Source organism: Taeniopygia guttata, chromosome 17 (genome assembly GCF_048771995.1).
Source record: "Taeniopygia guttata chromosome 17, bTaeGut7.mat, whole genome shotgun sequence".
Taxonomy (NCBI): domain Eukaryota; kingdom Metazoa; phylum Chordata; class Aves; order Passeriformes; family Estrildidae; genus Taeniopygia; species Taeniopygia guttata.
Window position 1 is genome coordinate 10,286,349 of NC_133042.1, and position 22,506 is coordinate 10,308,854.

Genomic DNA, 22,506 nt, shown 5'->3' on the forward strand with positions numbered 1-22,506 from the left:
ATTTCTGTCAAGACTTAATTGAGGAAATTTAATTTTCTTTCTTAACTGGATTGCTGTTGGTAATTTAAATTAATTCTGTCTGGTCTGTCTTATTTAACCATGAAAAACCTGGATCTTGGAGCTGTGCACAAGAATGTAGCAGATTTTTAAAAACAGCTTTACTGAATAGAAAGACGGTAACTTATGGCAGCTTTACAATATATACTTTTTGGTTGTTGTTTTGATGTAAAGCACTTAAGTTCTTCCACCTCAATCCACTGACATTCTTATTTTAAGAGAAAGAAATGGGTTTTTGCAAATGGTACATCAACAGACTTTAGGAAAATTGAGTTTGGAGAAAAAGAATTGAATTAATTTTGTTTCTCTAAGCACTTTCCCATGTTTCAGATTTTGTACTGATAGATTGATGATATGATTTGCTTTAAAACCAGGTGGCCTCTTAGTTTCCATCTGTTGTGTCTATTGCTCTGTCTCTGGTGAGAAGCATTGCAGAGCTGTGCAGGCATCTGCACCCCGGAGAGAGACTCTGTGCCATCAGAAATGCTCCAGGAGAGAGAATCAGCTTTCACTGTCTCTTAAATGTATCAGAAACTCAAGGCCCTGGATCTTGTTTATGTTCACCCAAAGTGAACACAGTGAATTTCTATTAGCTAGGTGTAAACAGCTTTATAACAAAACCAAAGCTGAACAATATTTCCAGAAGAAACAGTTAAAATCTTCCCAAACAACCACAGTTTCTGCTCTCTCTGGATGCTGGAGGTGGCACTGCTTAAGCAAGAAGGTTTTCCTAAAAGTATGAGTTTCTATGGATAAAAGCCATGTGAGCCAAGATCTGCCATCATGTTTCTGCTTCTGTAAAACACAGGATTATTTTGAAGTATGTAAGTGGAGTCTGCTGGAAAAAGTGATTTATTGGAACCAAAATGTTTTGGGCAGCAGGTTCCCCACAGCTCCGGTGTAGGTGTAGGTGATGCAATCAGTCGAGAGAGAGGGGACAGAGGAGCAGCAGCCAGGAGGGCTGCAGGCATTTCCTTGGAAGCTGCGTGTTCGGGAACACGGGGCAGAGAACGCAAGAATGCAGAGTGGGGCCTTCCCGCTGCTCCGGGGAACGTGCACAGCAAATCCCCGGTGCTGCGGGGCAGGGCGGCACCGTGTGCCACTGCCGGCTGCAGGCAGCTGCAGCACACCTGCGGGCACTGGGCGGCAGCGAGGCCAGGGCATGGGACACCGTGGGACACCACAGGACACCATGGGACACCGGCGTGAAACCGGTCCCGTCCCAAAGGACAGGGCCCCGTGAGCACGGCTCCACGGCGGGTGCCCGGCCTTAGCCGGGGTGCACTGGGCTGCCCTTCCCCTTCCTGCTGGGACTGGCTCCTTGCTCACTGCCAGGGCACTTCAGCTCGTCTGCCCTATAGGAGTGATTAAAAAGAGGAAAATGCACTTTAAAGTAGTAGTTTTACAAGCAAAGGGCTGTGTGGAAATGGTTTCAGCGGCAAAGGTGCTTTTGCTGGCGCAGCGTGTTTCATTTGTGAGCTGCTCTGGGGCTCGCTGGTGTTAGCACTGTGCTGTGCCAGCACTGGGAGTTTCCAGTCGTACCAGCAAACATCTCCACGAAAGTCTGACAAAACTGACAGCAGTTGACAAAATAGGAGCAATTGCCTTGGTCCCAGGCCCTGCTGCTGCACAGGGGCCATTGGTGAGACCCGCTCGTTTGGTTTGTGTTTATTGCCAAGGTCGTGTTCACTTGTGAAAAAAAACCTGTTGAATTTCAAGTTCAAATTCAATTTATTTCGACTACTCATACATGTCTTGAACTGCAGATTGAGGATTTTCTATCCCAAAAGCTGGATAGATTTTGGAGCCAGACCCATTCAGGCCGGCTGGTGCAGGAACTCGGCTGCGCCGCTCTCGAGGCTCGAGGCTGCGAAACGCCTGGGCCGGACCCGCGATGGGTCCCGCTCCGAGCCGAGCGGTGCCGGCCGCCCTCCCGCAGCCCCGGCGGGAGGGGATCCCGGGCCCGGGGAGCCGGGGCGGGGAGAGTGGCGAGCGCCCCTTCCCGCGGGGCAGCGCCGCGCTGGGGGCCGGGGGCGGGCGGTGCCGGTGCCGCTGCCCGTGCCGGTGCCGGTGGCGGTGCCACTGCCCGTGCCCGTGCCGGTGGCGGTGCCGTGCCGGTGGCCGGTGCCGCGGCGGAGCCCGGGGCCGCTCCAGGTGCGGGGCCGCAGGTGGCGCCGAGCGCGCACGCGCCGCCCCCGCGCGCGGCCCCGCCCGGCCTGCGTGGCAGCGGCGGCGCGCGCGCCCGAGTGGCGGCGGCGCGTGCGCGGGAGCGCGGGGCGGGCGCGCGCGCGGCCAAGTTCCGTGCGGGACGCGGCGCCGCTCGCTCGGTCCTGCGGGGCTCCCGCGTCCCCCGCCGGCACCGCCGCGCCTCCGCCGCGCCGCAGGTGAGCACACGGGGCCCTGCGCTCCGTCGGGCCGGCCCGGGCTGAGCCCGCCCGCCGCGGGCCCCGGCTGGGCCGCGGGACCGAGCGAGGGGCGGCGGGGGGACCGAGCGGCCGCGCTGGCGGGGCCGCGGGGGCCGTGCGGGAGCGGGGGCTCCGGGCGGCGGGGCCCGGGCGGGAGCGGGAAGCGGCCGGGAGCGGCGCCGGGCGGGTCAGCCCCCGCTGCCGCCGGACGGGCCGAGCGGCGGCCTTGCGACTCGAGCGAAGTTGGGACCGTGGTGCAGACACGGGCGTTTGCGCGCTCTGGTGTCGCTCGGAGGTTTGGGGAGGCTCGGGGGGTTTTTCCGTTTCAGCAGCTGTGCTCCGAGCTCGCGCTCCCCGGAGGAGCCGTTCCCGGCCCCGCGCCCCCCCGAGCCCGGGATGTGCTCGTTCGTCTCCTCGCTGGGGCTCCGGGCTTGGCGCAGAGAGCCCCCGGGTGTGCGGGAGGCCCCAGACCCTGCCCGGCTGCCTCACGCTGCGGTCTCCTAACGCGGATTCCGGCGAGCCCCTGGTCCCGCCGCCTCTCCGGGGTGCGCTCTCCAAAAGAGGGAACCCCGCGGGAGCCCCCGTGCCGGAGGATTGCACATGGCTGTGGAGAGAGCACATGGTAGAGCTGAACTATCAAATACCATCTTTTCCCTCCAAAGTGTGATTTATGCTTGGTTAGAATAACGGTGACTTTCTGAGCCCATCTGTTTGTCTGCCTGTTCGCACACATGGAATAACTCTGCCCATGGTGATTGCCTATGGCATTATTGCAGGAGAAGTAGTATGATAGGAAATATTGTAGCAATTAGAAGTCCAGTGATGCAAGTTCCTGACACATTGTGACTGTCTTGCTGTCAGTTCTGTGTCTCCTTTAAAAGTTCATTTTCTATGAATCACTGTAAGCAACCGTTTAACTTCTGCAGCATTTCTACAGCTTTTACATTTGAGACATCTCTTGACATTGAGTCAAACTCTTTCCACTGGTTTTTTTTTTTTTTCCTGTAGACATTCTTTGTGACAGTCATATTCTGTTAAGCAACAACAGAAAAAAAGAAGGAACTGCTTTTAGATAAGACTGTTGCTGCCTGTTTCCTCTGGCTCTGAGTAGTAGAGATCTAAAAAATGGGAGCTGTGAGAAACTTTTATTATGGTGGAAAAAGAGCGTCTTCTGTGGGAAGTGAGATTCTGGATGGAGTGTGAGTGACTGCTGTCACCCCAAAGGAGTTGTCAGAGTGGAACCAAACTTTTGCTTTCTTAACACCTGTGATATATAAACTGCTTCTGCTTGTTTAATTTCCCCCTCCTTCCTCTGGAATTCTGTCTCTTGACAAATAGGTATTTTGTGAGAGAGGATGGATGCATAATTGGAATGTTTCTAGATACCTTTTCAAATTTTTCACTGTTCATTTTGTTGGGAGAACACCAGATGAAGATGAATAACTTGAACCCCAAACCCATATTGGGAAACAGTTTTTTTTGCAGTACTTGCCTTCTATGATCCTGCCTGAAAAGTTTTATGTCAGTCTGTAACACTTGAATATACATTGAAAATACTGAGCCTACACTGGCTTTTTCTCATTTCTTGCTATTGAGGCTGTACTGGAGAAAATAGAGATTCTGAGGCTTCTCATGCAGCATGTTTTTGGGCTTTATTCACACCTACCTGTTGGTCTGAAAGGTTCTTGCAATGGCTTGAAAGGTTTTTGCGTATTGAAGGAGCTGTTGTTTACCTGGAGTAAAGCGAGTATTTATGTTTGAAGGGGGGTAGGAGCCAGAAATGCCCATGTGGGTTTTCTCCTGCTCTGCCTCTGCTCTCTTAGCTGTAAAATGGGGGTGGTTCCAACAAGTTCCCTTCCTGAGCACCTGCAGCTTTCTAGATGTGTAAAGGATTAATTAGTGGATATATTTTAGCATCTTTTCTTCCTTTATGTGGTGCAAAATATATTTGACCTCAAGGCTATGAAAAATGTATAACAACAATCAGCCTGGCAGAACAGACCAACCCCTGTGGCTGCAGCGACCAACAGCTGGGGCAGGTGGGAGAAATCAAATGTATTCAGTCTGAATTTAAAGCAAGAAAAAAAGGAACTGTGGCTGGAGGAGCAGAGGAAGTACTTGCAGGAAGATTTCAAAAACGAAATGACAAAAGTGGAAATCTGGGCCTTGTAGGACATTTGCTTTGTCCTAAATGAAAGCTTAGATGGGTCTTTAGGGAAAATGAATTTAATAGCCCAACTCGGGCTTTAGTTTTTGTCATTCTGACTTGCTTTCCTTAGAGGTTCTTGTTGCAAAGGAGGTTGCTCATGGTAATCTTCAGCAATGAGAACAATAAGTACATGGAACCTCATTTTAGAAGCTGGGCTCACCTTCAGCACTGAGCAAACCTGTTTCTAATTGCAACTTCCACAGTTTTGCTGCAGCTCAGCACTTGTATAGAGAGAGTGGTCTTGAATGCTTTGTATGGTCTGAGCACAGAATTAAGGTTCGGGAAGTCGTGAATGGCCATTCTGCCCATGACACACACTCTTGCATTTGTCTTGGAAACTCACTGAACCAGTCTGTTTTACCTTTTATGGCAGGTGGTGACTAACCCAATGTACACCTCCCCAGGTGCTTTACTGGGGTGTTTGTAGGAAATTATGTGTTATGTGTCGTTGTAGCCAGTATAAATACAAGATGCACGAAAAAATCTTGTAATATTGAAGGCAAAACCTAAATAGTCATGCAACTGAAATATAGTTTATGATGGCCTTGATACTACTTGTGACTGAAGATGCTGGAAATGTAGCAAGAGAATGGTGACCTGCTCTGCTCCTGGTTGTGAGACAGGCACGGTAGCAGAGGAGGCTCCGTGCCTGTGCCACACTCCATGGACTGGACAGAGCAGCCTTTCCCAGTACAAAATCACATGGAAGTTAAAGGTTGTCTAAAATGGGCAACGTGAACACTGTCCTGTTGAAGGCAGAGGCCTTGAAAATAGTTTTTTTTGTTACCTGTTGCTGTTAAGCTGTGTTTATTGCACTCACCCTTTGTAAAGCTTTCAGTGCAAGCCCATGCCAGTACACAGCAAGGGCCCTGCTGCTTTCCCTGGCAGGTCAGGGAGCACTCCGGGAGATAGGAGCAGTTTATCTCCAGCTGGTGGGGCAGTGGGAAAGAGTTGGTCCGGCAGTCTGAGTGGTGGGGCTCAGGGCACTGCTGCCGCAGGGCTGGAGGGTTCCCCTGGTGCTCCCAGGCTGGCATTCCCCATCCTGCAGACTGGCTCAGCTCTCAGGGGACTGGTGTGGAACCAAGGAGCCAAAAGGAGCTTGATTAAATAAGAGAGCTGAAGGCTTGGCTTTTTGTGGCTGCTGGAAGGGCAGGTGGTGCTTTCCTGAGCTGTGTCCTTGCCTTTTCCCGTGGTGGGACTGATGCACTGAGGGATCCAAGCCTGCTTGCAGGGGCTGGGATGTGTGCCCTGGAAACAGGCTGGACCCCAGGTCTCTTCACTTGTGAATTCCATGTTTCACTGCAGAGCTGTGTCTCTTAAGTTAAATGGAGGAAAATGTAGCATCTAGGAGGTGAAAGAAGAGTTCAAAGTGTTCAAACCGAAAGGTGATGTTGGCACAGTCAGTATTTTTCTTTATGAAGAAAAAAACCCATAAGCCAAAACATTTGCATGCCAAGTCTAGATTTAGGTCTGACTTAAAAGTCATAGTGCTTTTTGGAATTGCTGCAGTATGTCTAAACTATGTAGAAAATTAAACTGCATAAAGTACTTCAAAGTTCTTTTCTCACAGGTTTTGGGGGTGGTGAGGAGGTGTGTGTTTCTAAAGCTAGGCTGGGAGCTGCTGTCTTGAGTTGGCTGAAATGTAGGACAGGTAGAACTGAGGTTCTGAGTGTGTGACCAAATGGCAGTTCTAGTGCCTGGAAGTAAAGCTTCGTTTATAAACAGAAAAGCACAAGGAGTTATTTTTAATAGTGGTTCAAATACAGAAGCACTGTGAAGTCAGATCTTTTTACAGGTAGATAAATATTTTTCTATCTCGAGGTATTTTTATATGCACCTTGAATTGAATCAAGATTACTTCAAGTTCTAACTTGTGCTAAGTATTTAAACATCTGGACTCACTGTAAGTGCCATTGCTGTCCACACATGAGAAGTCTCTTGGATTGTTTTTAACATTTTAAAATATTTCAGCAAAAAGCTGTATTTTGTATTCTGCTAAAACAGTATATGTGGCTTCCAGTGTTAAGTCTTGTGACATGGCTTATAATATGGCATGATACAATAAATTGCAAATAATTTTACAGTGTCAGTACAATTAAAGAAATTTGGTTTCTAAATTATTTACTTCAGCTTGGTGCTACTTTAAGTGTCTGCTATCAGAGATTCCAGGCAGTGAACAGATGTCTGTCGCAGATGGGAGAGGGAAAAAACCCTTAGCTTCTTCCTTCTAAAAAGGTTTCCATATAAACCCTCTAGTAACGTAATACAGCCTTTTAGTCAAATTTGAGTTTCCTGTTACACGTTTAAGTGAACCGACAGCAGACTCGTTCTATTTGAAACCAAGTGGTGTAAGTGAATGCAACCCTGGGAATTTTGTACTCCAAAGCATTCTTGAAACCTCACAGATGCTTGTTAAGCAGTCAGATGTATTATTTATTGCATCTTAAAAAAAAAAAAAAAGCCTTGCAGGTAGTTCATGACTTCTATAGTCTGCTGTGTTTTGGTAAGATCAGGTGGTATTGTCTGTCCTGTGCTTGCACTGTTTCACCCAGGAAAATCAGGTAGTTTAGAAATCAGCAAATCCACAGTTTTAGTCAAGTCCCGATGTAAGTAAATCTGAAAAAACATAGGTTTAAGATTGAGTGTTTTCTGCTGAGATCTTGAGATGGCCGAAATTGAGGTTTTGCACAGAACTGCATGAAGTTTGGGATTATAAATCGGATGTGCTAGTTCATTGTTCTATGAGCTAGTTCACCATGGCAATTATAAACTTATTAAAATATTTTCGACATGTCAGATCACAAAATGCAGAAGGTGGTAAGATCATTCTTTTTAAATGACAAAGTTGTTGCTGCTGTTGGCGTCCAGCTGTCTCCTTTGTAGTGATTTCCTTGCTGTCTTTCTTGTTTTAACCTCTCTGGACTATTTATAGGCATTTTACAGTTCTTAGGTCACTTAAAGTTTTTGTGCTTATTTGTTTTGTGTGACTTTGGTCTCCAGTTCTGGACTCCAACCTTTGAAATGTGCTTCACATGATGAATCAAAGTATGTTCCAGTCCATCCCCTGCCCTTGGACAGACCTTGGGCACCAGTCTGGATAGATCAATGCATTGGTCCCTGCTCACCTCAGCTCCCTGAACTGGATGTGGCTGCACCTCTGGGTGGGTTCATCTCAATCCAAGGTGTGACAGGCTTTTTTATGAATTCAGTATGGATGGATGAATGGATTGTTCATATAACATCAGTTGGAAATGGTGTTGAAATGTTGATTTCCCAAGCGGTGTTCCTGGTGGTAGGAGGACATGTGGGGAAGTGTGAACTCACACCTCTCCCAAACCAGCCAAGCTGGAGGGACCAAGGGTGAAAAACCTGAGCGTGGCAGTGCTGGAGAAAAGGGCAGAGATTCCCCTCTGAGCAGGGTGATAACATTTTGCAGTGCACAGCACTTCCAAAGTGAGTGGCTGTCAGAGTGTCCCCAGCAGCCAGGGCAGCACTGCCAGCAGACCTGAGGGACCTTCCAGGGGAGGTTTCTGTGTCTTGTTTCAGCGCATCCTCCCACCTTTCAGCCCAAGCACCCTTTGGTGTTTGATGTGGTGGGACTCTCTGGAGCTGGCTGTGCTGTCCCTTTGGGGGAGGCTGGTGCCATCCTGCTCCTCCACGCAGTGTCTCCAAATGAATCACGATCTGCTCACCACGTGGGTGGTGTTACAGGGACCAGAAACCACAGTGATAAGGGCTGTGACCCTGTCCCAGCTGAGCCTGCTGACAGAGCAGGTGTTGCTCCACACCCTGGGGAGGATTTGCAAGGCTTTCATTTTGTGGTGCTCAGTGACAGATCCTGTTCTCCAGTTACTTCTGTGGTTGGGTCTTTGGGAAGCCCGCTTGCTGTGAGGTGGGAAGTATCCACCAGCCTGTTAAAAACTCATGGTGTGCATGGAGTGGAGCTTGAAGTCCCTGCTGACAGGAGAGCAGTGCTGGGTAGTTGGCACTGCTGCCTCTGCGAGCTGGGGTGCTGGGGGTGGCACAGCCTGGGCTCTATCACCCCTGCTCAGTGCTACTCACTTCCTACACCGCCACTGCACCAGTGGTGCAGGATAATGTAAATTCCAATTTTTCTTCTTTCCTTAGAGCCAACTCTCCCCTTTGACTTGGGAGAGTACTTTTTTCTTGGTGATTTTTAAACTGTGGAGTTGGAGAGGTGCATAGCTGCAGTAATTGCAGCAATAATAGCTGCAATAATTGGGGAATGCCCTTGACAGCTTTAAAGTACATTCAATAGGATCCTTTCAGGAATTTTGGTTGAAGTGTCTTGTCCTGTTCTTAACCTTGTGGACACCTGTTGCTGCCATCCTGAAAAGGTATGAGTTTTCTCCTTGTTGGAACATTTTGTTTCCTACAAAGGTACACTCTGAATGTGAAGCTCTCTTGCAGGGTTTGTGGTGGGTTCTGGTTCTTGGGACAAATCTCTGTCATTGCAGTGAGGAGACAGGGAGATAAGCTCTAGGTATTTTAAGATTTCTTTCCCCCAAGAGAAGGGTTTCAGGGTACATACATACCAAACATGACCACAAAAATTCCTTCATCTTTCATGGAGATTCTCCTTAATTCTTTGAGCTACTGGTATTTCATTAGCTCTTCTATCAGAGTTGTAAAAAAATGAAAGTCTCAGAAATATTAAATTGTAACAAAAACCCCCAAGAAACAATTAAAAGGTTTTAAAAATACATGAGTGTATTTTAAGGAACCAAGTAAGTCACTGCTGAGTGTCTGTGTGCCACCCTTTAATCAGCTGGGCAGCCTAAGGAGTGACTCTCAGCTGTCACTGTATTAAGAAGCAGTGCTGCCTTTTGTGGAGTCTGTATATACTGAACTCAGCAGTATATAATTCACTTAGCATTTAATGATGTGAAATATTCTTGCTGTGTGTTCATAATCATTCTACTTAGAGTAAGCGCTTCTTGGGTGGGTATTACAAACCTGTTAATCTTTATGGTATTTATAGGGTAATTTTTAACTCTCTTGAGCTCTTTACTTCCTTGTGGGTCAATTACTCAATTTATAACATTGTGTCAGATGTAAGAACTTCACTGTGCAAGAGTAAACAGTGTTGGGGATGGTTCTCTACCTGTGTTTGCACTTAGTTCTTAGTATATTAAGGTATGCAATAACTTATTCTGTGACTGACTTATTGGGATTTCTTTTAGTTCCCCTGGTTTGCACTTTGAAGTGACTGTAATGTCTTATTTTAGCTTTTCTGCTTCATCACTAATGCAGGAAGAGGGACTGTTCTGCTTTTGCACTTGCTTTGCCACATGGCTTCCAAAATCCCTGGTCAGGCATAGCTGCACCTGGATTTTGCTGGACTTGAAAAATTTCTTTTGATGAGTTGTAGTGTGTTATTAACAGGTATTATTGAGGTGTCAGCATTGGGGAGGTTGGGAAAGAAATGCAGGGTGGGCAGGACTTTTGCTTCCATGAGTAAGCTCATGGTTTTTAATAATCTGATACTACTGAGTTTATGCTTCAACACTGAAGCTTATTAGAGCAATAGAAAATTGTTACAGAGGGCAGAATACAGTGGGAAATGTGATTTGTCTCTTATCCAGAGCTTGCACATTTAGTTATCATTTTCTTGAAAGGTTAATTCCCAGCTTCTCTTCAGAACATTCTGTGCAGGCCTTTCTGTGGGGAAAAAAAATTGGACCAAATTTAAATAGACAAGTCTTGTGAATCCTGAAAGAATTTGGGCATTTAGCCCAGGAAAGGGAGAGTTCTCTGCAAGAACTTCATTAACCCTGTCTGTCATCAAAATAAGTAATAAAAGTAGCTCTGCAGACATTATAAAGAACAGATCTTAGTTTTACCCTGCGGCCTTGATCTGCAAGGTACTGGTGAATGAATCTTGTTCTTTAAGGACAGCTGTGCCCATGTGGGGGGAAGGTGGAGATGTGGTACATGCAGGGGTATGGAAGTGGGCATATGAACTAAAGAGCTGCATGAGTTTTTGGAAAGCTTGTGCCATTGGTTCCAGAAATGTGCAGGGAAGTTGACTTTTAGCGATATTGATAATGTAGTCTCACTTTTCCGCCCCAGTTATATTGGGGCAGAAAAACCACAAATGCTATTTCTAGCATAGCTATTTTTGTAAGTAGAGAAATGTTAAATATTTTTATGTGGAGAAGAGTTTCTGCTTCCGTTTGGCTGCTGCTTGCAGCATCCAGATGCTGTGAAAGCACTTCCTGTGATGCCAACATCTGGCTCCCTGCACATTTGGGGTAGAGTTTTATAAGGTGGCTTTGAAGTTGCTTTTGGATTTGAATCACATGAATCTTTGGATTGGCTGGGCTGCACAATTCTCAGCATCATTTCCTTTTCCTTCTGATTATGGGAAATGTAAATACTTCAAGCTGTTGTTCTGATGTTTTGAAGTTGGGGGAACATATATCTCTATTTTCCTCCACTCCTTTTCCCTGGATTAGAGATATAATTTGAGTCTTTAATAGCCAGCAGCACGGCTGTGGAGAGAAGCTGCATGAGCAGAGTTGGTTACAGCAGGTTTTGTGGATTTTGAGCCCATCTGACATGGGCTTGCTCTTGTACTTTGATCTACCTTTCTCAAACATTTCAGAAATTACAGCAGTATTTCAGAAGTATTTTTGTGAGGTTTACTTAATACTTCTTGAGTGCTTGGAAGCGTTCTAATTGAGTTATTTGTACGTGCTAAGTGGTGGTGTTTCCAATCACGTATGTACATAAAGACTTATAGAAAACTTTGTTAAACTTTCTGAGGACGGGCTGGGCTGAATGGATCCCACATTCAGGGTTTGGCCCTGTAGCAGCAGAGCTGATTCAAATTTATTATTTTTTTTAACTTTGGATCTTGGTTCGGGCTTTGTCTTACTGCCTTAAGATGGTCTGTTCACCTGTGCTTCTGTGTGGGATGGGTGGTCACTAAAGGTGTCTTACAGGAACCAGCTGTGGAAGCAGTTTGGATTCTTTGTTATGTCTGGTAGAAACTTATTTTAGGAGTTGGTTTAGATTGAGAGGTTAGATTCAGAGCCTCAGAACAATCCTTCTGCCCAAGTGCTGGAGAGTGGAGCTGTATTTCAGCTGTCATTGTCACCTGGCTGGGGGTGCAGTGAGATGGTTCCCTCCTGTGCCAGGAGCCAGCCTGGAACGGAGGTGGCACTGCTGGTACAGACAGCGTGTGTTCCGTGGCTCCACGAGATGGGACTCATTTCACTTAGCATTTAATGATGTGAAAATGTCTGGCAGTTTCTGTGAACATTTACATTATGAATATATTTCCAGCCTATATTTAATCTTCCCTTCATCAGAAATGAATGAATTCCAAGAAGGATAACAGAAGTGTTCTTAAATAATTTGGCGTCGTGTTTGAAAGCTTTATTGCATTATAAATTAAAACGTGAGCATGTTTTTGCATGCTTGGTAAGCAATAAAATAAAATTCCAGGTAGATTTGCTATGTGTTTATTTTTGACACGTGTTTTGTTACCAGCAGTGGTGGCTTGAGAGATCTGGCTCTAGTGGTTCAAAGGTGATAAAATGAATACAGTGAATGTTCTGGAGGGCTCAGATTTGCAACTGCAAGAATATAAATTAAGGTTGACTTGTTACTTTATCTGAAACACACCTAAGTGAAAACTGGTAGAGGAGGAGTGCAACTGCTGTTACTGTACCACGTATCACGTCTCTTCAGAGGAAGTATTGTCCCTCTAAATGCTGCTGACTGCTGTCCATCTTCAGTTTTGGATGTGAATATGTATTTGATGTTTACATCCTACACAAACATCACACATAAATGCTTACATATGGTATTGTACTAGGAAATTGAGTGCAGTGAAAGAAGGGGTGGGAATAGTCCAGCTAAGCTGGTGAGAAGGAACATTTACCTTAAAATATGAATCACCAAGTGCTCTTGGCACTGATCCTGGAGCTGTTTAATAGGAGCCCTGTGAAACCACTCCTTGGAATGCATGGATCTGCAGAGCATCTGAAATGTTTCCAGAAACTTAAACAATTATGGTTTTTGGTTTAGGACCAAGTTCTAGAGAGCTGGTACTACAACACAGGAAAAAACCCAAACAAAACCCAACCCTTAACTCAGTTAAAACTAAAATTAGAAGTAAGCTATCTGCCTACCTGGTGAGAGATGGGCACTTGAAATGTTCTCTCAAAAGTGCTGTATTAGCTCAAGTGGCATCCTTAAACACAGTGATCCAGCCAAGCACACTCTGCTCAACCTTGCTATTTTCTAGCCATTGTACTAGATTTTTCCCCAAACTAGAAGACAGAGTGTTTGAAGTTTTAATGTTGCTTGCTTAGAATGGGAATATGGACCTGAGCTGGGTGTAGGTAGTGATTAGAAACAGAGTGGGATGTTTCATACAGTTAATTATTGGCAGGAAGCATTTGTTTTATTGACATCCACAGAGAGATGACTCTGCGTAGCTTTAAATAGTTGACTTAATGTCATTTTGCTTCTAGGTATAGAACAGTGAATTATGGTGTCTGTCACAGCATTTGTTTAATGAGTATCAGTTGTTGACAGGGTATGAAAAAGCTCCAGGGCTTTTCAGCCATTTCACTAAAACATTCTCAGTTAGTGCATTTGGGGTCTTTGAGGAGCCCATCTCTTACTGGCTGTTGAAAATCTGGTTTGCACAAAGTCTTAAGAGAAACCCATCTGCACCAGCTCTCAGGGTAAATCCAACCCTCTGAAATGTGAGGTGTGACTAAACCACCATTCTTCTCTTCAGTGGTCAATTTGTTACAAGGACCTTTGTCCTTCCCAGGGGGTTACAGATTGCAGGTAACTCACACTGTAATGTGTGTGTGTGTGACTCTGTAGACGCAGTTTCATCATGATGCTAGGCCTGAAATTCAGAAACTGTTTCTGGGTGATTTACTGGACTCTGTTTAACAGCTTTTGCTTGAGAGAGGCTCCACTCCCTCTCTCAGGGCAGGGGTGACCATGCCATGACCACCACCATCCACAGGCAGCTCTTGCTGGGCAGTTTTTTACTGAATCACGTCTCTAACTGTGCTCCTGCAGTATTCTCTCCTCAAGCATTTCAGTGCTGTTCCTCATGTTGTGTCGTTTAACATTCATATTCATATTTTTTTCAGTGTTGGCAGGTGTGTATTTCACATTAACATGAGGGGTTTTTTGGATGTTAGACTGCTATTTGCTTATGGTAATTTCCAGTCATCATGAGGTGACTGTTGAGAGAGATGAGCAGAGAGGAAAAAAATTGTCAGGCATTTACAGTAAATACTCTCTGCTTTTGGAAACGCTGTCAGAAGTTTAATTGTTAGGTTCAAGTAAGTTTGTCATGTGCCAGACAGAATCAGTCTGCTGTAATGAACGGGTTACGCACTTCACCAGCAAAAAGAGAGAGTGAGAAACCAAGGGATGCTCAGGATTTCCTGTCACCTTGCACTGCAGAAGGAACAGGCTAGGCTTTTTAACCTAGCCTGTAATTAGGTTTTGCATGGAAGCATATATTACTGTGCTCGCTTTGCCAAAGCTCTTCAGTATGATGGATGAGATTTAAAGGTTGATCTGACTAAATTGCAATGAGAATACTAACGACAAAGATATTTCTGTTGTGAACTATTCCTACCAGGCATCATAGCTGTGACAGAAATGGTGTAAAGTAATGGACAATAAAAGTCACTCGAAAATAATACTCTCCTAGGATTGGGCTGCCTTCCCCAGAGCACGTACCCTGAACCACAGCGATAATGTAATCATAAGCCTAGATCATCATTTAAATATATAGTAATCTCATAGAGTATCCTGGCAGATTTATTTTATGAGCAAGGAAGAGGAAGAATATTATTGGGCAGCCGAGAGGAAGAGGAAGAATATTATTGGGCAGCCGAGAGGAAGAAAGTGGTGCTGATGTGGTTGTGTTTATTCTGTAAAACAGTTTGCATTGCTGCAGCCTTTGGGGAGCCTGCAGTGAGCAGCACGGTGGCTCTGGAGGAGAGGCAGCCTGGCTCCCAGGGCAGCGCATCCCTGCGGGTATCGCAGCCCGCTGGGGGCCTGCTGGGTGTGCACTGCTGCCTTCCAGGCTCTGGCAACTCCCCTCTGTGGTAAAAGATGGACATTTATGCAGTAGGCTAAGTCGTGTGCTTGACTGGTTTTAATCAACTCGTGGATTTCTGGAACCATACATGACTTGCTGTTTTGTTTCTGTTTGGTTTGCACAAGGAACCCAAACAGACCTACTTGGCTCCCCCCACAAGTCCCTGTGTAGAAGGGTAAGAGAGATGTACAGTAACTGAGGGGAAAGCAGATTTGTCTGTGTGACATACCAGTGCTTTAGCACTCAGTTATGTGTGTGTGTGTGTGTGGTGGGCAGCAGCAGCGCTGAGCACGGGGCACACAGAGCAGCTGCTGTGTCTTGCAGGAAGGTGAAAAGTGCTGGTACAGAAAGCGGTTGTAACGCTGAACACAAGCTGCTGCTTTGCTGCCTGCTCAAGAGGTGCACGGTCCTGTCATGTTGATTATACATCTGGGAGCAAATAATTTGGCCTGCAGTTGAGTTGGAGGCATCCTGAGACACATGGTGATACCCGATCAGACTGGTCACAGCTGCTTTGCCGAGAAGCACCCGGGGCACCAGGGCGGCTGGGACTGAATGCCAGGATGCTGATGAGGTTCTGCTCCTTAATGAGTGTCTTGTAACTAATGATCCTGGCCTTTGCTACCAAGTGCCCTGGGCTGTTCTGCCCTGAGAATCCCACCTGTCAGGTACCTGCAAGGTATCAGGGGTTTGATGGGATTTTGTGTTGTGCTTTCTGCTGATTAGGTGTAAGGACACTCGGGTACCCGGAGAGGAATTGCAGCTGGGGATGTGACAGGGGAGCTGACTGCACAAGAAGGTTTTTGTTTTCCCTGTATTTGGAAAAACTCCAGGTTACCTGTGAGTGCCGCTGCATGGAGTAATAACTGTACAGCAGTAAGGTGACAGTAGTGTGGGAGAAGGAGCTGTTCATCCCATGTGGGTTGTGGCCATTTTTCACATGATGGTAATGATGATCCTGTTCTTTTATTCACTTTCTGGAAAGCTATGTGATGCTTCATGCAATTTAAAGATGTTTTGATTTACAGTCATAGTCAAGACTCAGTGTGAAAATGTGCAATACTGCAGAACTTTGTAGGAAATTTGAAAGCAGGAATAAAAGGAATAGTGCGGAGCTAAGGCAATGTCAAGTAAAAATGGGCCGGTGTTAAGAGTGTACCTTGTACCTTTTCTGATGTGGTGCAGTGCCTGTGTGTTGTTGGCTGCTACTTGAAGATCCTCTGTGGAGCCCCTTCCCGGGGATTCCCCTTCTCTGTCCCTGCCCAGTGCACAGCCCGGAATAGCCCAGCTGGCAGCCTGGGGCAGGACACGCTGTCCCGAGGTGTCAGTGGGCTCCGTGCTGTTATGTGAGCTCTGCTGGATCTCTTTTCCAAGCTGCTATTTTGTTCTTACTCCTTCCTCTGCCTCCAGCTGTAGCACTTGAAACAAGCAGTGCCCGAGTGCAGATCCTGCCCTGCCCATCCCTGTGGCAGGTGGGCTCTCTGGGCTGTGACCTGCCTGCCCTGGTTCTCCCTCACAGCGAGGGATTACTGCTCCTTGAGTTGCCTTTGGGCAGCTGGGCAGTGACAGTTCTCTTGGGAATGCCCGGTCTGGGCTGGGATCAGATCATTCAGCTTCCCCTGTCCAGAAGTCAATCCCTTCCTTGTCCTTGAGCACTGGTCCTCTGCAAGGCAGGACACAGTGGGTGCCCAGTTTGGTCAGTGTTAGCCTGCAGACACTGGAGTGGCACTGCTGGGACGTGCCTCGGGGCTGGGAATGGGCATGTCCAGGTTCCTAGGCTGGAACCAGGGTTTGCTCTGTGCCCGTGGACTTGGAAGAGAGAGAACACGTGGCTCTCTCTTCAAGTAAACTGCCTTTCTCCAAATCTTGAATAATAAAATAATTAAGATAATTCCAGCAGTATAGCATAAGATAGGCATTTCATAGGGCACTTTAATGTCAATATTGAGACATAGTTTTATCTAGGTATTTTCACCTGGTTACTAATAAACCTACAGATACTTGAAACAAAAGATCTTAAAATCAAACTTCTTCATAATAGCAGTGATTCTCCTTCCCCCCCTGGAGCTTCATGGTACTTGGCACAGCCCCGAGTCGGGCTGGGCAGGCAGACACCAACCTCTCCCCTTTCTTTTGCCCCAGCAGAGCCGAGAGGCAGAGTTTGGTATGATACCATGGAAGGGCAGCACAACCATCCTCATCATCTAGGGGACCAGAACAACCCTCTGTGCAAGCTGCCAGGGCAGGAATTCCAGCATGATCCTCAGGTGAGTGCGGGTGTCTGATCCGTCCCCCTCTGTCTTTGCTTACCTTTGTTCTATAAAGGTCTCCTGATTTCTTAGCATTTAGCTGCCTTTGTCCCCCTCCTTTTGTTTTTAGTGCAGTTATAGCAGTTTTAGGGAATATCTAGTTTGGGATTCTGCCAGCCAGCCAGAGTTTCCTGAACCCACTTTTTGATTATAATAAGAGAAAAAGGAAATAGTTTGAATTTTGCTTAAAGCAAGTGTTTTTAAATCATCTTATGAAAACATACTGAGTTGGCTTTCTCTTGGCTTTGAGTCTTTGAAGAAAAGGCCAAAGTTAAATAGATTATTGTGTAAGCGACTAAATGTATTTTATCTCTTTTTATAGTAAGTGCTGAAGAAGTAATTACCAGATAAAAGAAAAAACTCATTCTACATGGACCCGTAGGCTCCCTGTGAGTCCCTGGAACTCATCCTGCAATGTATTTTGTCCATGCTATAATGAAGTTTCACTGTAGCAGCTCCTCTCTCTTCCTGCCTTTCTGCAGAAGGGAGCTAAAACCAGGATTAACCCACAGTCTGTGTAATCATGAAACTTGGATTTTATGAATTCTGGCTGCTTGACTTTTCAGCCTGTTTTCTGTTGATTGGAGCAATTCAGTTTTGCCCCTATGTTAGTTTAAGGAATGAACCAAACGCATCGTGGGAAGCTGTCAGAAGGAAGAGGATGGTAGCTGTGAGCTGTGGTGGGATGTGGGCGTGGGGAGGGCTGGGGCTGGTGCTCTGTTGGGAGCCGGGCCCCGAGGCAGGAGCTGTCCTTGGGAGGCTCCGGCAGTGCCCAGCACAGGCTCTGCTGAGGGGGAGTTTTCTGCACACAGTGGAGGCACTGCTGGGAAAGTACCATGGTGTGGAGCAAAGCCCCCTCTCCTAATGTAGCAATTTGTCATATTAAGTCATTTAATAATAATTGAATCCCCTTGATTAATCTCCTAGAATTAGCCAGTTGCATTTTGAGCAATTAGGGTTAATTACTACCTCATTTGGCAGGATAGTGCCCCTGTAATTATTTCATGAACAAGATTAGGAAGTGTTCCTGTGCAGCAGATACATTCATGGCATCTTGGAGCACATGTTAGAATTTGTAATGACATAGTTAAGTGTAATTAGTAGCTAATAATCTGTGTTCTGCTGTGATGCTGATGCTGAGTGGGCTCATTTTGCTCTCTGGTCATTGTTCAGGGGAACCTCCCCTCAACTCTGGTAATACCCAAGTTCTGGTAATGGAAGGCTCAAGCAAACTGTTCTGAGAATGATCTAATTTGGAATTAGAATTGCAGGAAGACTGCCTTTGGTTTTGCTGTCAAAATAACATAAAAGGACTGGAGTAACAAAAATATACAGTCTACCAAGGAACTGGAAAAAATGCGTATAAAAAAGATAGTATTTAGAAGCCTTACATGGGTGGCATGATAGGGTTGGTGATGAGGGTGGCATGATAGGGTTGCTGATGACATTTCTGTTTTTCTATTTTTCAGGAATATATTTATATAAATTTTTTTCAAATCTCTGGTACTTTTTACCTGGAGAATCTGAAATTACATCCTTTTTCTTCTGAAAATCTGAGTAATGTAGCCATAATGTGTAATGGTTTGAGGGAGGGAGGTTTGGGAAGATAAAATTGACCAAACCGGTCTTATGAGAAATGTCATTAATGGCAGAGATAAAAACTTGAACAGAAAAAACCAGAACATGAGTTCTTAGAGTCTTGGATGAGGAGGGAGCTTGGCATGGAACTGCCTTATCTTCCTTCCAGCTCTTTCATTCCAAACTACTGTGCCAGCTCCCAAAAGACCAGAGCTACCACGTGCTCCTCTCCCAGAAGCTTCTTCTATAATTATGCTGCTTCCTAAAGCTTCTTGTTCTGTCAGTTCTGACAGAGGTGTTGTTTCTGCTTTATAGCTCATCAGTACACAGTATGAGTAAGCGTGTCAGGCTTTTCTGTCTTTAGCTGCCGTGGTTTAGTTAATAAGATGAAACCTTTGAGTAATGCTGGACTTCAAAGTTATCTGTAATACAAAAACTTTAAGTGTCCAATAAAATGACAGTTTTGGCTTTTGGCTCTCATACCTGTCCAGAAATACCCCAAGGAAGTTCATCAGGAAGAGGGAGAACATTTTCTAGTAATGTTCCAAAATGAAGGTTTTAATTATTTAAGTCTCCAGATTACTTAGTGTATAAACACTAAGTAGCAGTAAGCAATAAAAATTATTTAGGAGTAAATCAGTGATATAAAAATATAGAGTTGTAATTTTTCACTTAGTTTTCATACTAAATAAGCACAGTAACTCACTTTTAAATAGCTCTTTTATATACTCACATTTTGGCAGCAGAGCTGTTAAGAGATTATTTCTATGGTAATTTTAATTTCTTTGTGAATGTCACCTTGTCCTACTATTTCCAAGCTGGTATTTTTCTCTTCCCTTGTGTAGTAGTACAAATGTCTAGATAGGCACAGAATATCTGGATATCAGGCTAGATCCCAATCATGCTGACAGGGATGCTGAAACTTTGAAACTTAAGCCAAGTTCTTTAGCAAACTTTAAATTCCAGGTAACAGGTCAGCTGAAGGATATTTTATGACTGTGTAGTCTAATTTTGAAGCTCAAATTGAAAAACTTGATGTATTCTTCAATAATTACTTGGCTACCTGTTTGAAGGATAATCCATATTTTAAAAGTTTCCTCATCTCTTGCAAGCTTAGAAGTTCTTTCTTTAATCAATCTGTTCTAATGTGTTCTCATAAATTCACACTGGAATTTCAGCCTCAAAGTATGCAAAATTCTTTTCAGGTAGACATTATTGAATGGAGGCAGGTGTATAATTTTGGACATACTAGAAGGCTTTGAAATACTGATGTTGATAGTAAATCATTGCTTATAATGTGTGTACGTTCTGCAGGAGGGGCTGGAGCTCCCCCAGTACTCCTGCAGATGTCTTTTAAAGGTGAAATTAGTTACAGTAAATGTCACTCAGATGAAGTATGCACTTTAGAAGCAAGGAAACCATTCCTTTAAAATTAATGATGCATTGCAAATATCAGAAAAAACCTTATATCCAGCGTAAAGATAATTAAAATTCAGGTCAGAAGTGTATGACTTAGTCGGGCTAAATTTTTTAATGAGATTTCAGAAAATTAATTGGGCGAGTATGTTTTTACTCTTCTAAAGAATCTTTCATTTCATGGCTCTACAGGAAAGATGCTTTTATTGGCATCTGAAGATTGGACTGTCTGACTTTTTAACTGTTGTTTAACTAATCCTAACAGTTTTTAGGTTGATTACAAATACTCTATAAACGCCTGCAGCCCTTTGTGCAGGGCTGACTGGTGCCTGTTTTCCACATGCCAATCAGCAGTAGAACAACTGACTTGATTATTAATTAACATTAGCACTCTGGGTTATACTGTGCAATTAGCAGTGAACATTCTCCTTTCTCAGCCCATCCAGGCTTGGATTTCCTGTGCCTCTGGGGGAGCAGGGGACAGGCCTGGCTCTGCAGTGGGGCCGTATTTGTGATATTTTGTTTACTCTCAGGGTGCTCCTTGGCCCAAAACAAGGGTTTAGAGGCTGCAGGCAGAGCTGCTCCCACAGCTCTCTTGGGACTGTTCAGACTTTCCCTGGATCTTAAGTAATTACGAAGAGGTAAATGTATTGGCCAAACACTAATTATTCCAGAGATTGAAAGTCTTTCTACAGAGCAGTTTTTTCTTATTCCTCCCTATCCCAAAACACAAATTCTGGACAACTACTCATGAAGAACAATAAAACACAACAGATGTGTTGAGGGTAGGTAGGTATCCTACCTGCCTGTCCTTAGGGCAGGATTTGGAGGGAGCTGTCCAGTCTCCAGTTGCACAGCTGGATGTTTGTGTTCCTGCCTGCTCAGGTGCCTCTGGTGCTCTGCCACACACAACCTGCAGAATGGGGGTTCTTGAGTACAAACTACACCAAGAAGCAAGTCTGTAGCAAGGAGCTTTCCCAATCCTGCCTTCTCCTGGCTTTGGGTTCCTTTATAATATGGGATGTGGAGACTCCCAGGAATCCTTGTTCCTTGCCTGAATCTGTTCAGGTGTGTACAAGATAACTGAAGCTTCTATTTCATTGGGGATTTTTTATTGTTAAGAAATCTTACAAATTCTGTTCTGCAGGCAGTCTTGAAACACCTCTAAATTCGAGGCTAAAAGCCCTGGCAGAATTCTTCCTGAAGTTCTGACAAGGGCTGCCATTGCCTGCTTTTGCCAGCTTTGGAATTTGTGCTCTGGCACCAGTGGTTCCATCTCACAGAGTACATGTATGCCAGAGGAGATGTCCAGAAGAGCTTGTTCTTGGAATGATATCTACATTTCTTCTTAAAAATTAATGGGTTTTTTATTTGCATGAGGAATTCTTTGGTGCTTTTTTTTTTTTTCATGGAGTAGGAGAAGAATGAGACTTCCTTGTGTGCATGAAGAGAACAGCCTTTGTCTCAAAACAAGTTCTTCCCAGACTGTGCCCTTCCTACAGCTGCCCTGGAAACAGAAATGTGCAAACAGCCCAGTTTTCGTAGTGTCCAGGGTTGGGGTTCTTTTTGCTTGGTTGTTTTTTTCTTCCCCTTTTCTTCTTTTCATTTAGGCTTTTTTTTTTTTTTCATTCAAGCTCCATTGTTGACCTTGACATTTGATCTGTAGAGGCAGGAGCTTGATTTTACTGCACTTATGGAAACCTGAGCCTAAATCTGTCCTAAAATTGAGAAAATTTATTTTTAGTGGACAAGTTAGAAGATGATGGTGGTATCTTACTACACACAATTTATATCTGTACATGAAAACTCTGAGATTTGCAGAAATGAAGATCAGGGGTTGTTTGAATGAATAGGGGTTGGTTCTTTGCCAGCTTTCTGAAAAATTCTGGTGCTTAGTTGTGGAAGGACTTGAAAGTAATGGAGAGCCTGATGTGAAAAGTTATGAAATAAGTGAAATGTGTGTTCGGCCAGAGCAGGGGGTGTGGCTCTGACAAGGCAGGGATTTCCTCGCTGTTGTGTGTGTCCCTGCAGTGGCTCTCAGAAGTTTCCTGCTTTCATTCGGTACAGCAAGGCACAAGAGAAGGTTACCTTTAACCACAAGGGAAGGTGCCTGTGATCAGTAGGGAGCTTTCGGTGCAGTTTGGGCTCACCTGAGGATGATTCCTGGTTTGTTCCATAACCAAACATCTCCTGCCCACTCTGAAAGCTCCGTTACTTTAATTAGGCCTGATAGGTTGTGATAGCCCATGCAAATCTAGGTCATTGCATATGTAAATGTGCAGCTGCAGTCCTGGAGGTGCCAGAACGCATCAGCAGAGGTGTCCAGGCATGGGCAGCATCACCCCCAGCACTGGCAGGATCTGGGGCTCTCCGTAGCCAAGGGGCTGGGGCACATTCCCCTCACACTTGCCTAGCATT

At 45.3% G+C, this 22,506-nt stretch overlaps 1 protein-coding gene across 1 annotated transcript in view; it reads left to right on the forward strand.

Annotated features, from left to right (window-relative positions):
* The first annotated feature begins 2,306 nt into the window (after positions 1 to 2,306).
* NEK6 (NIMA related kinase 6) overlaps positions 2,307 to 22,506 on the forward strand; it is a 42,839-nt gene continuing 22,639 nt past the window's right edge. Inside the window, exons 1-2 of the mRNA XM_030286860.4 lie at positions 2,307 to 2,441; positions 16,931 to 17,052. Of these exons, the coding sequence (XP_030142720.1) occupies positions 16,960 to 17,052 (93 nt within the window). The 5' untranslated portion in view covers positions 2,307 to 2,441; positions 16,931 to 16,959. The remainder of the gene's footprint in view (positions 2,442 to 16,930; positions 17,053 to 22,506) is intronic.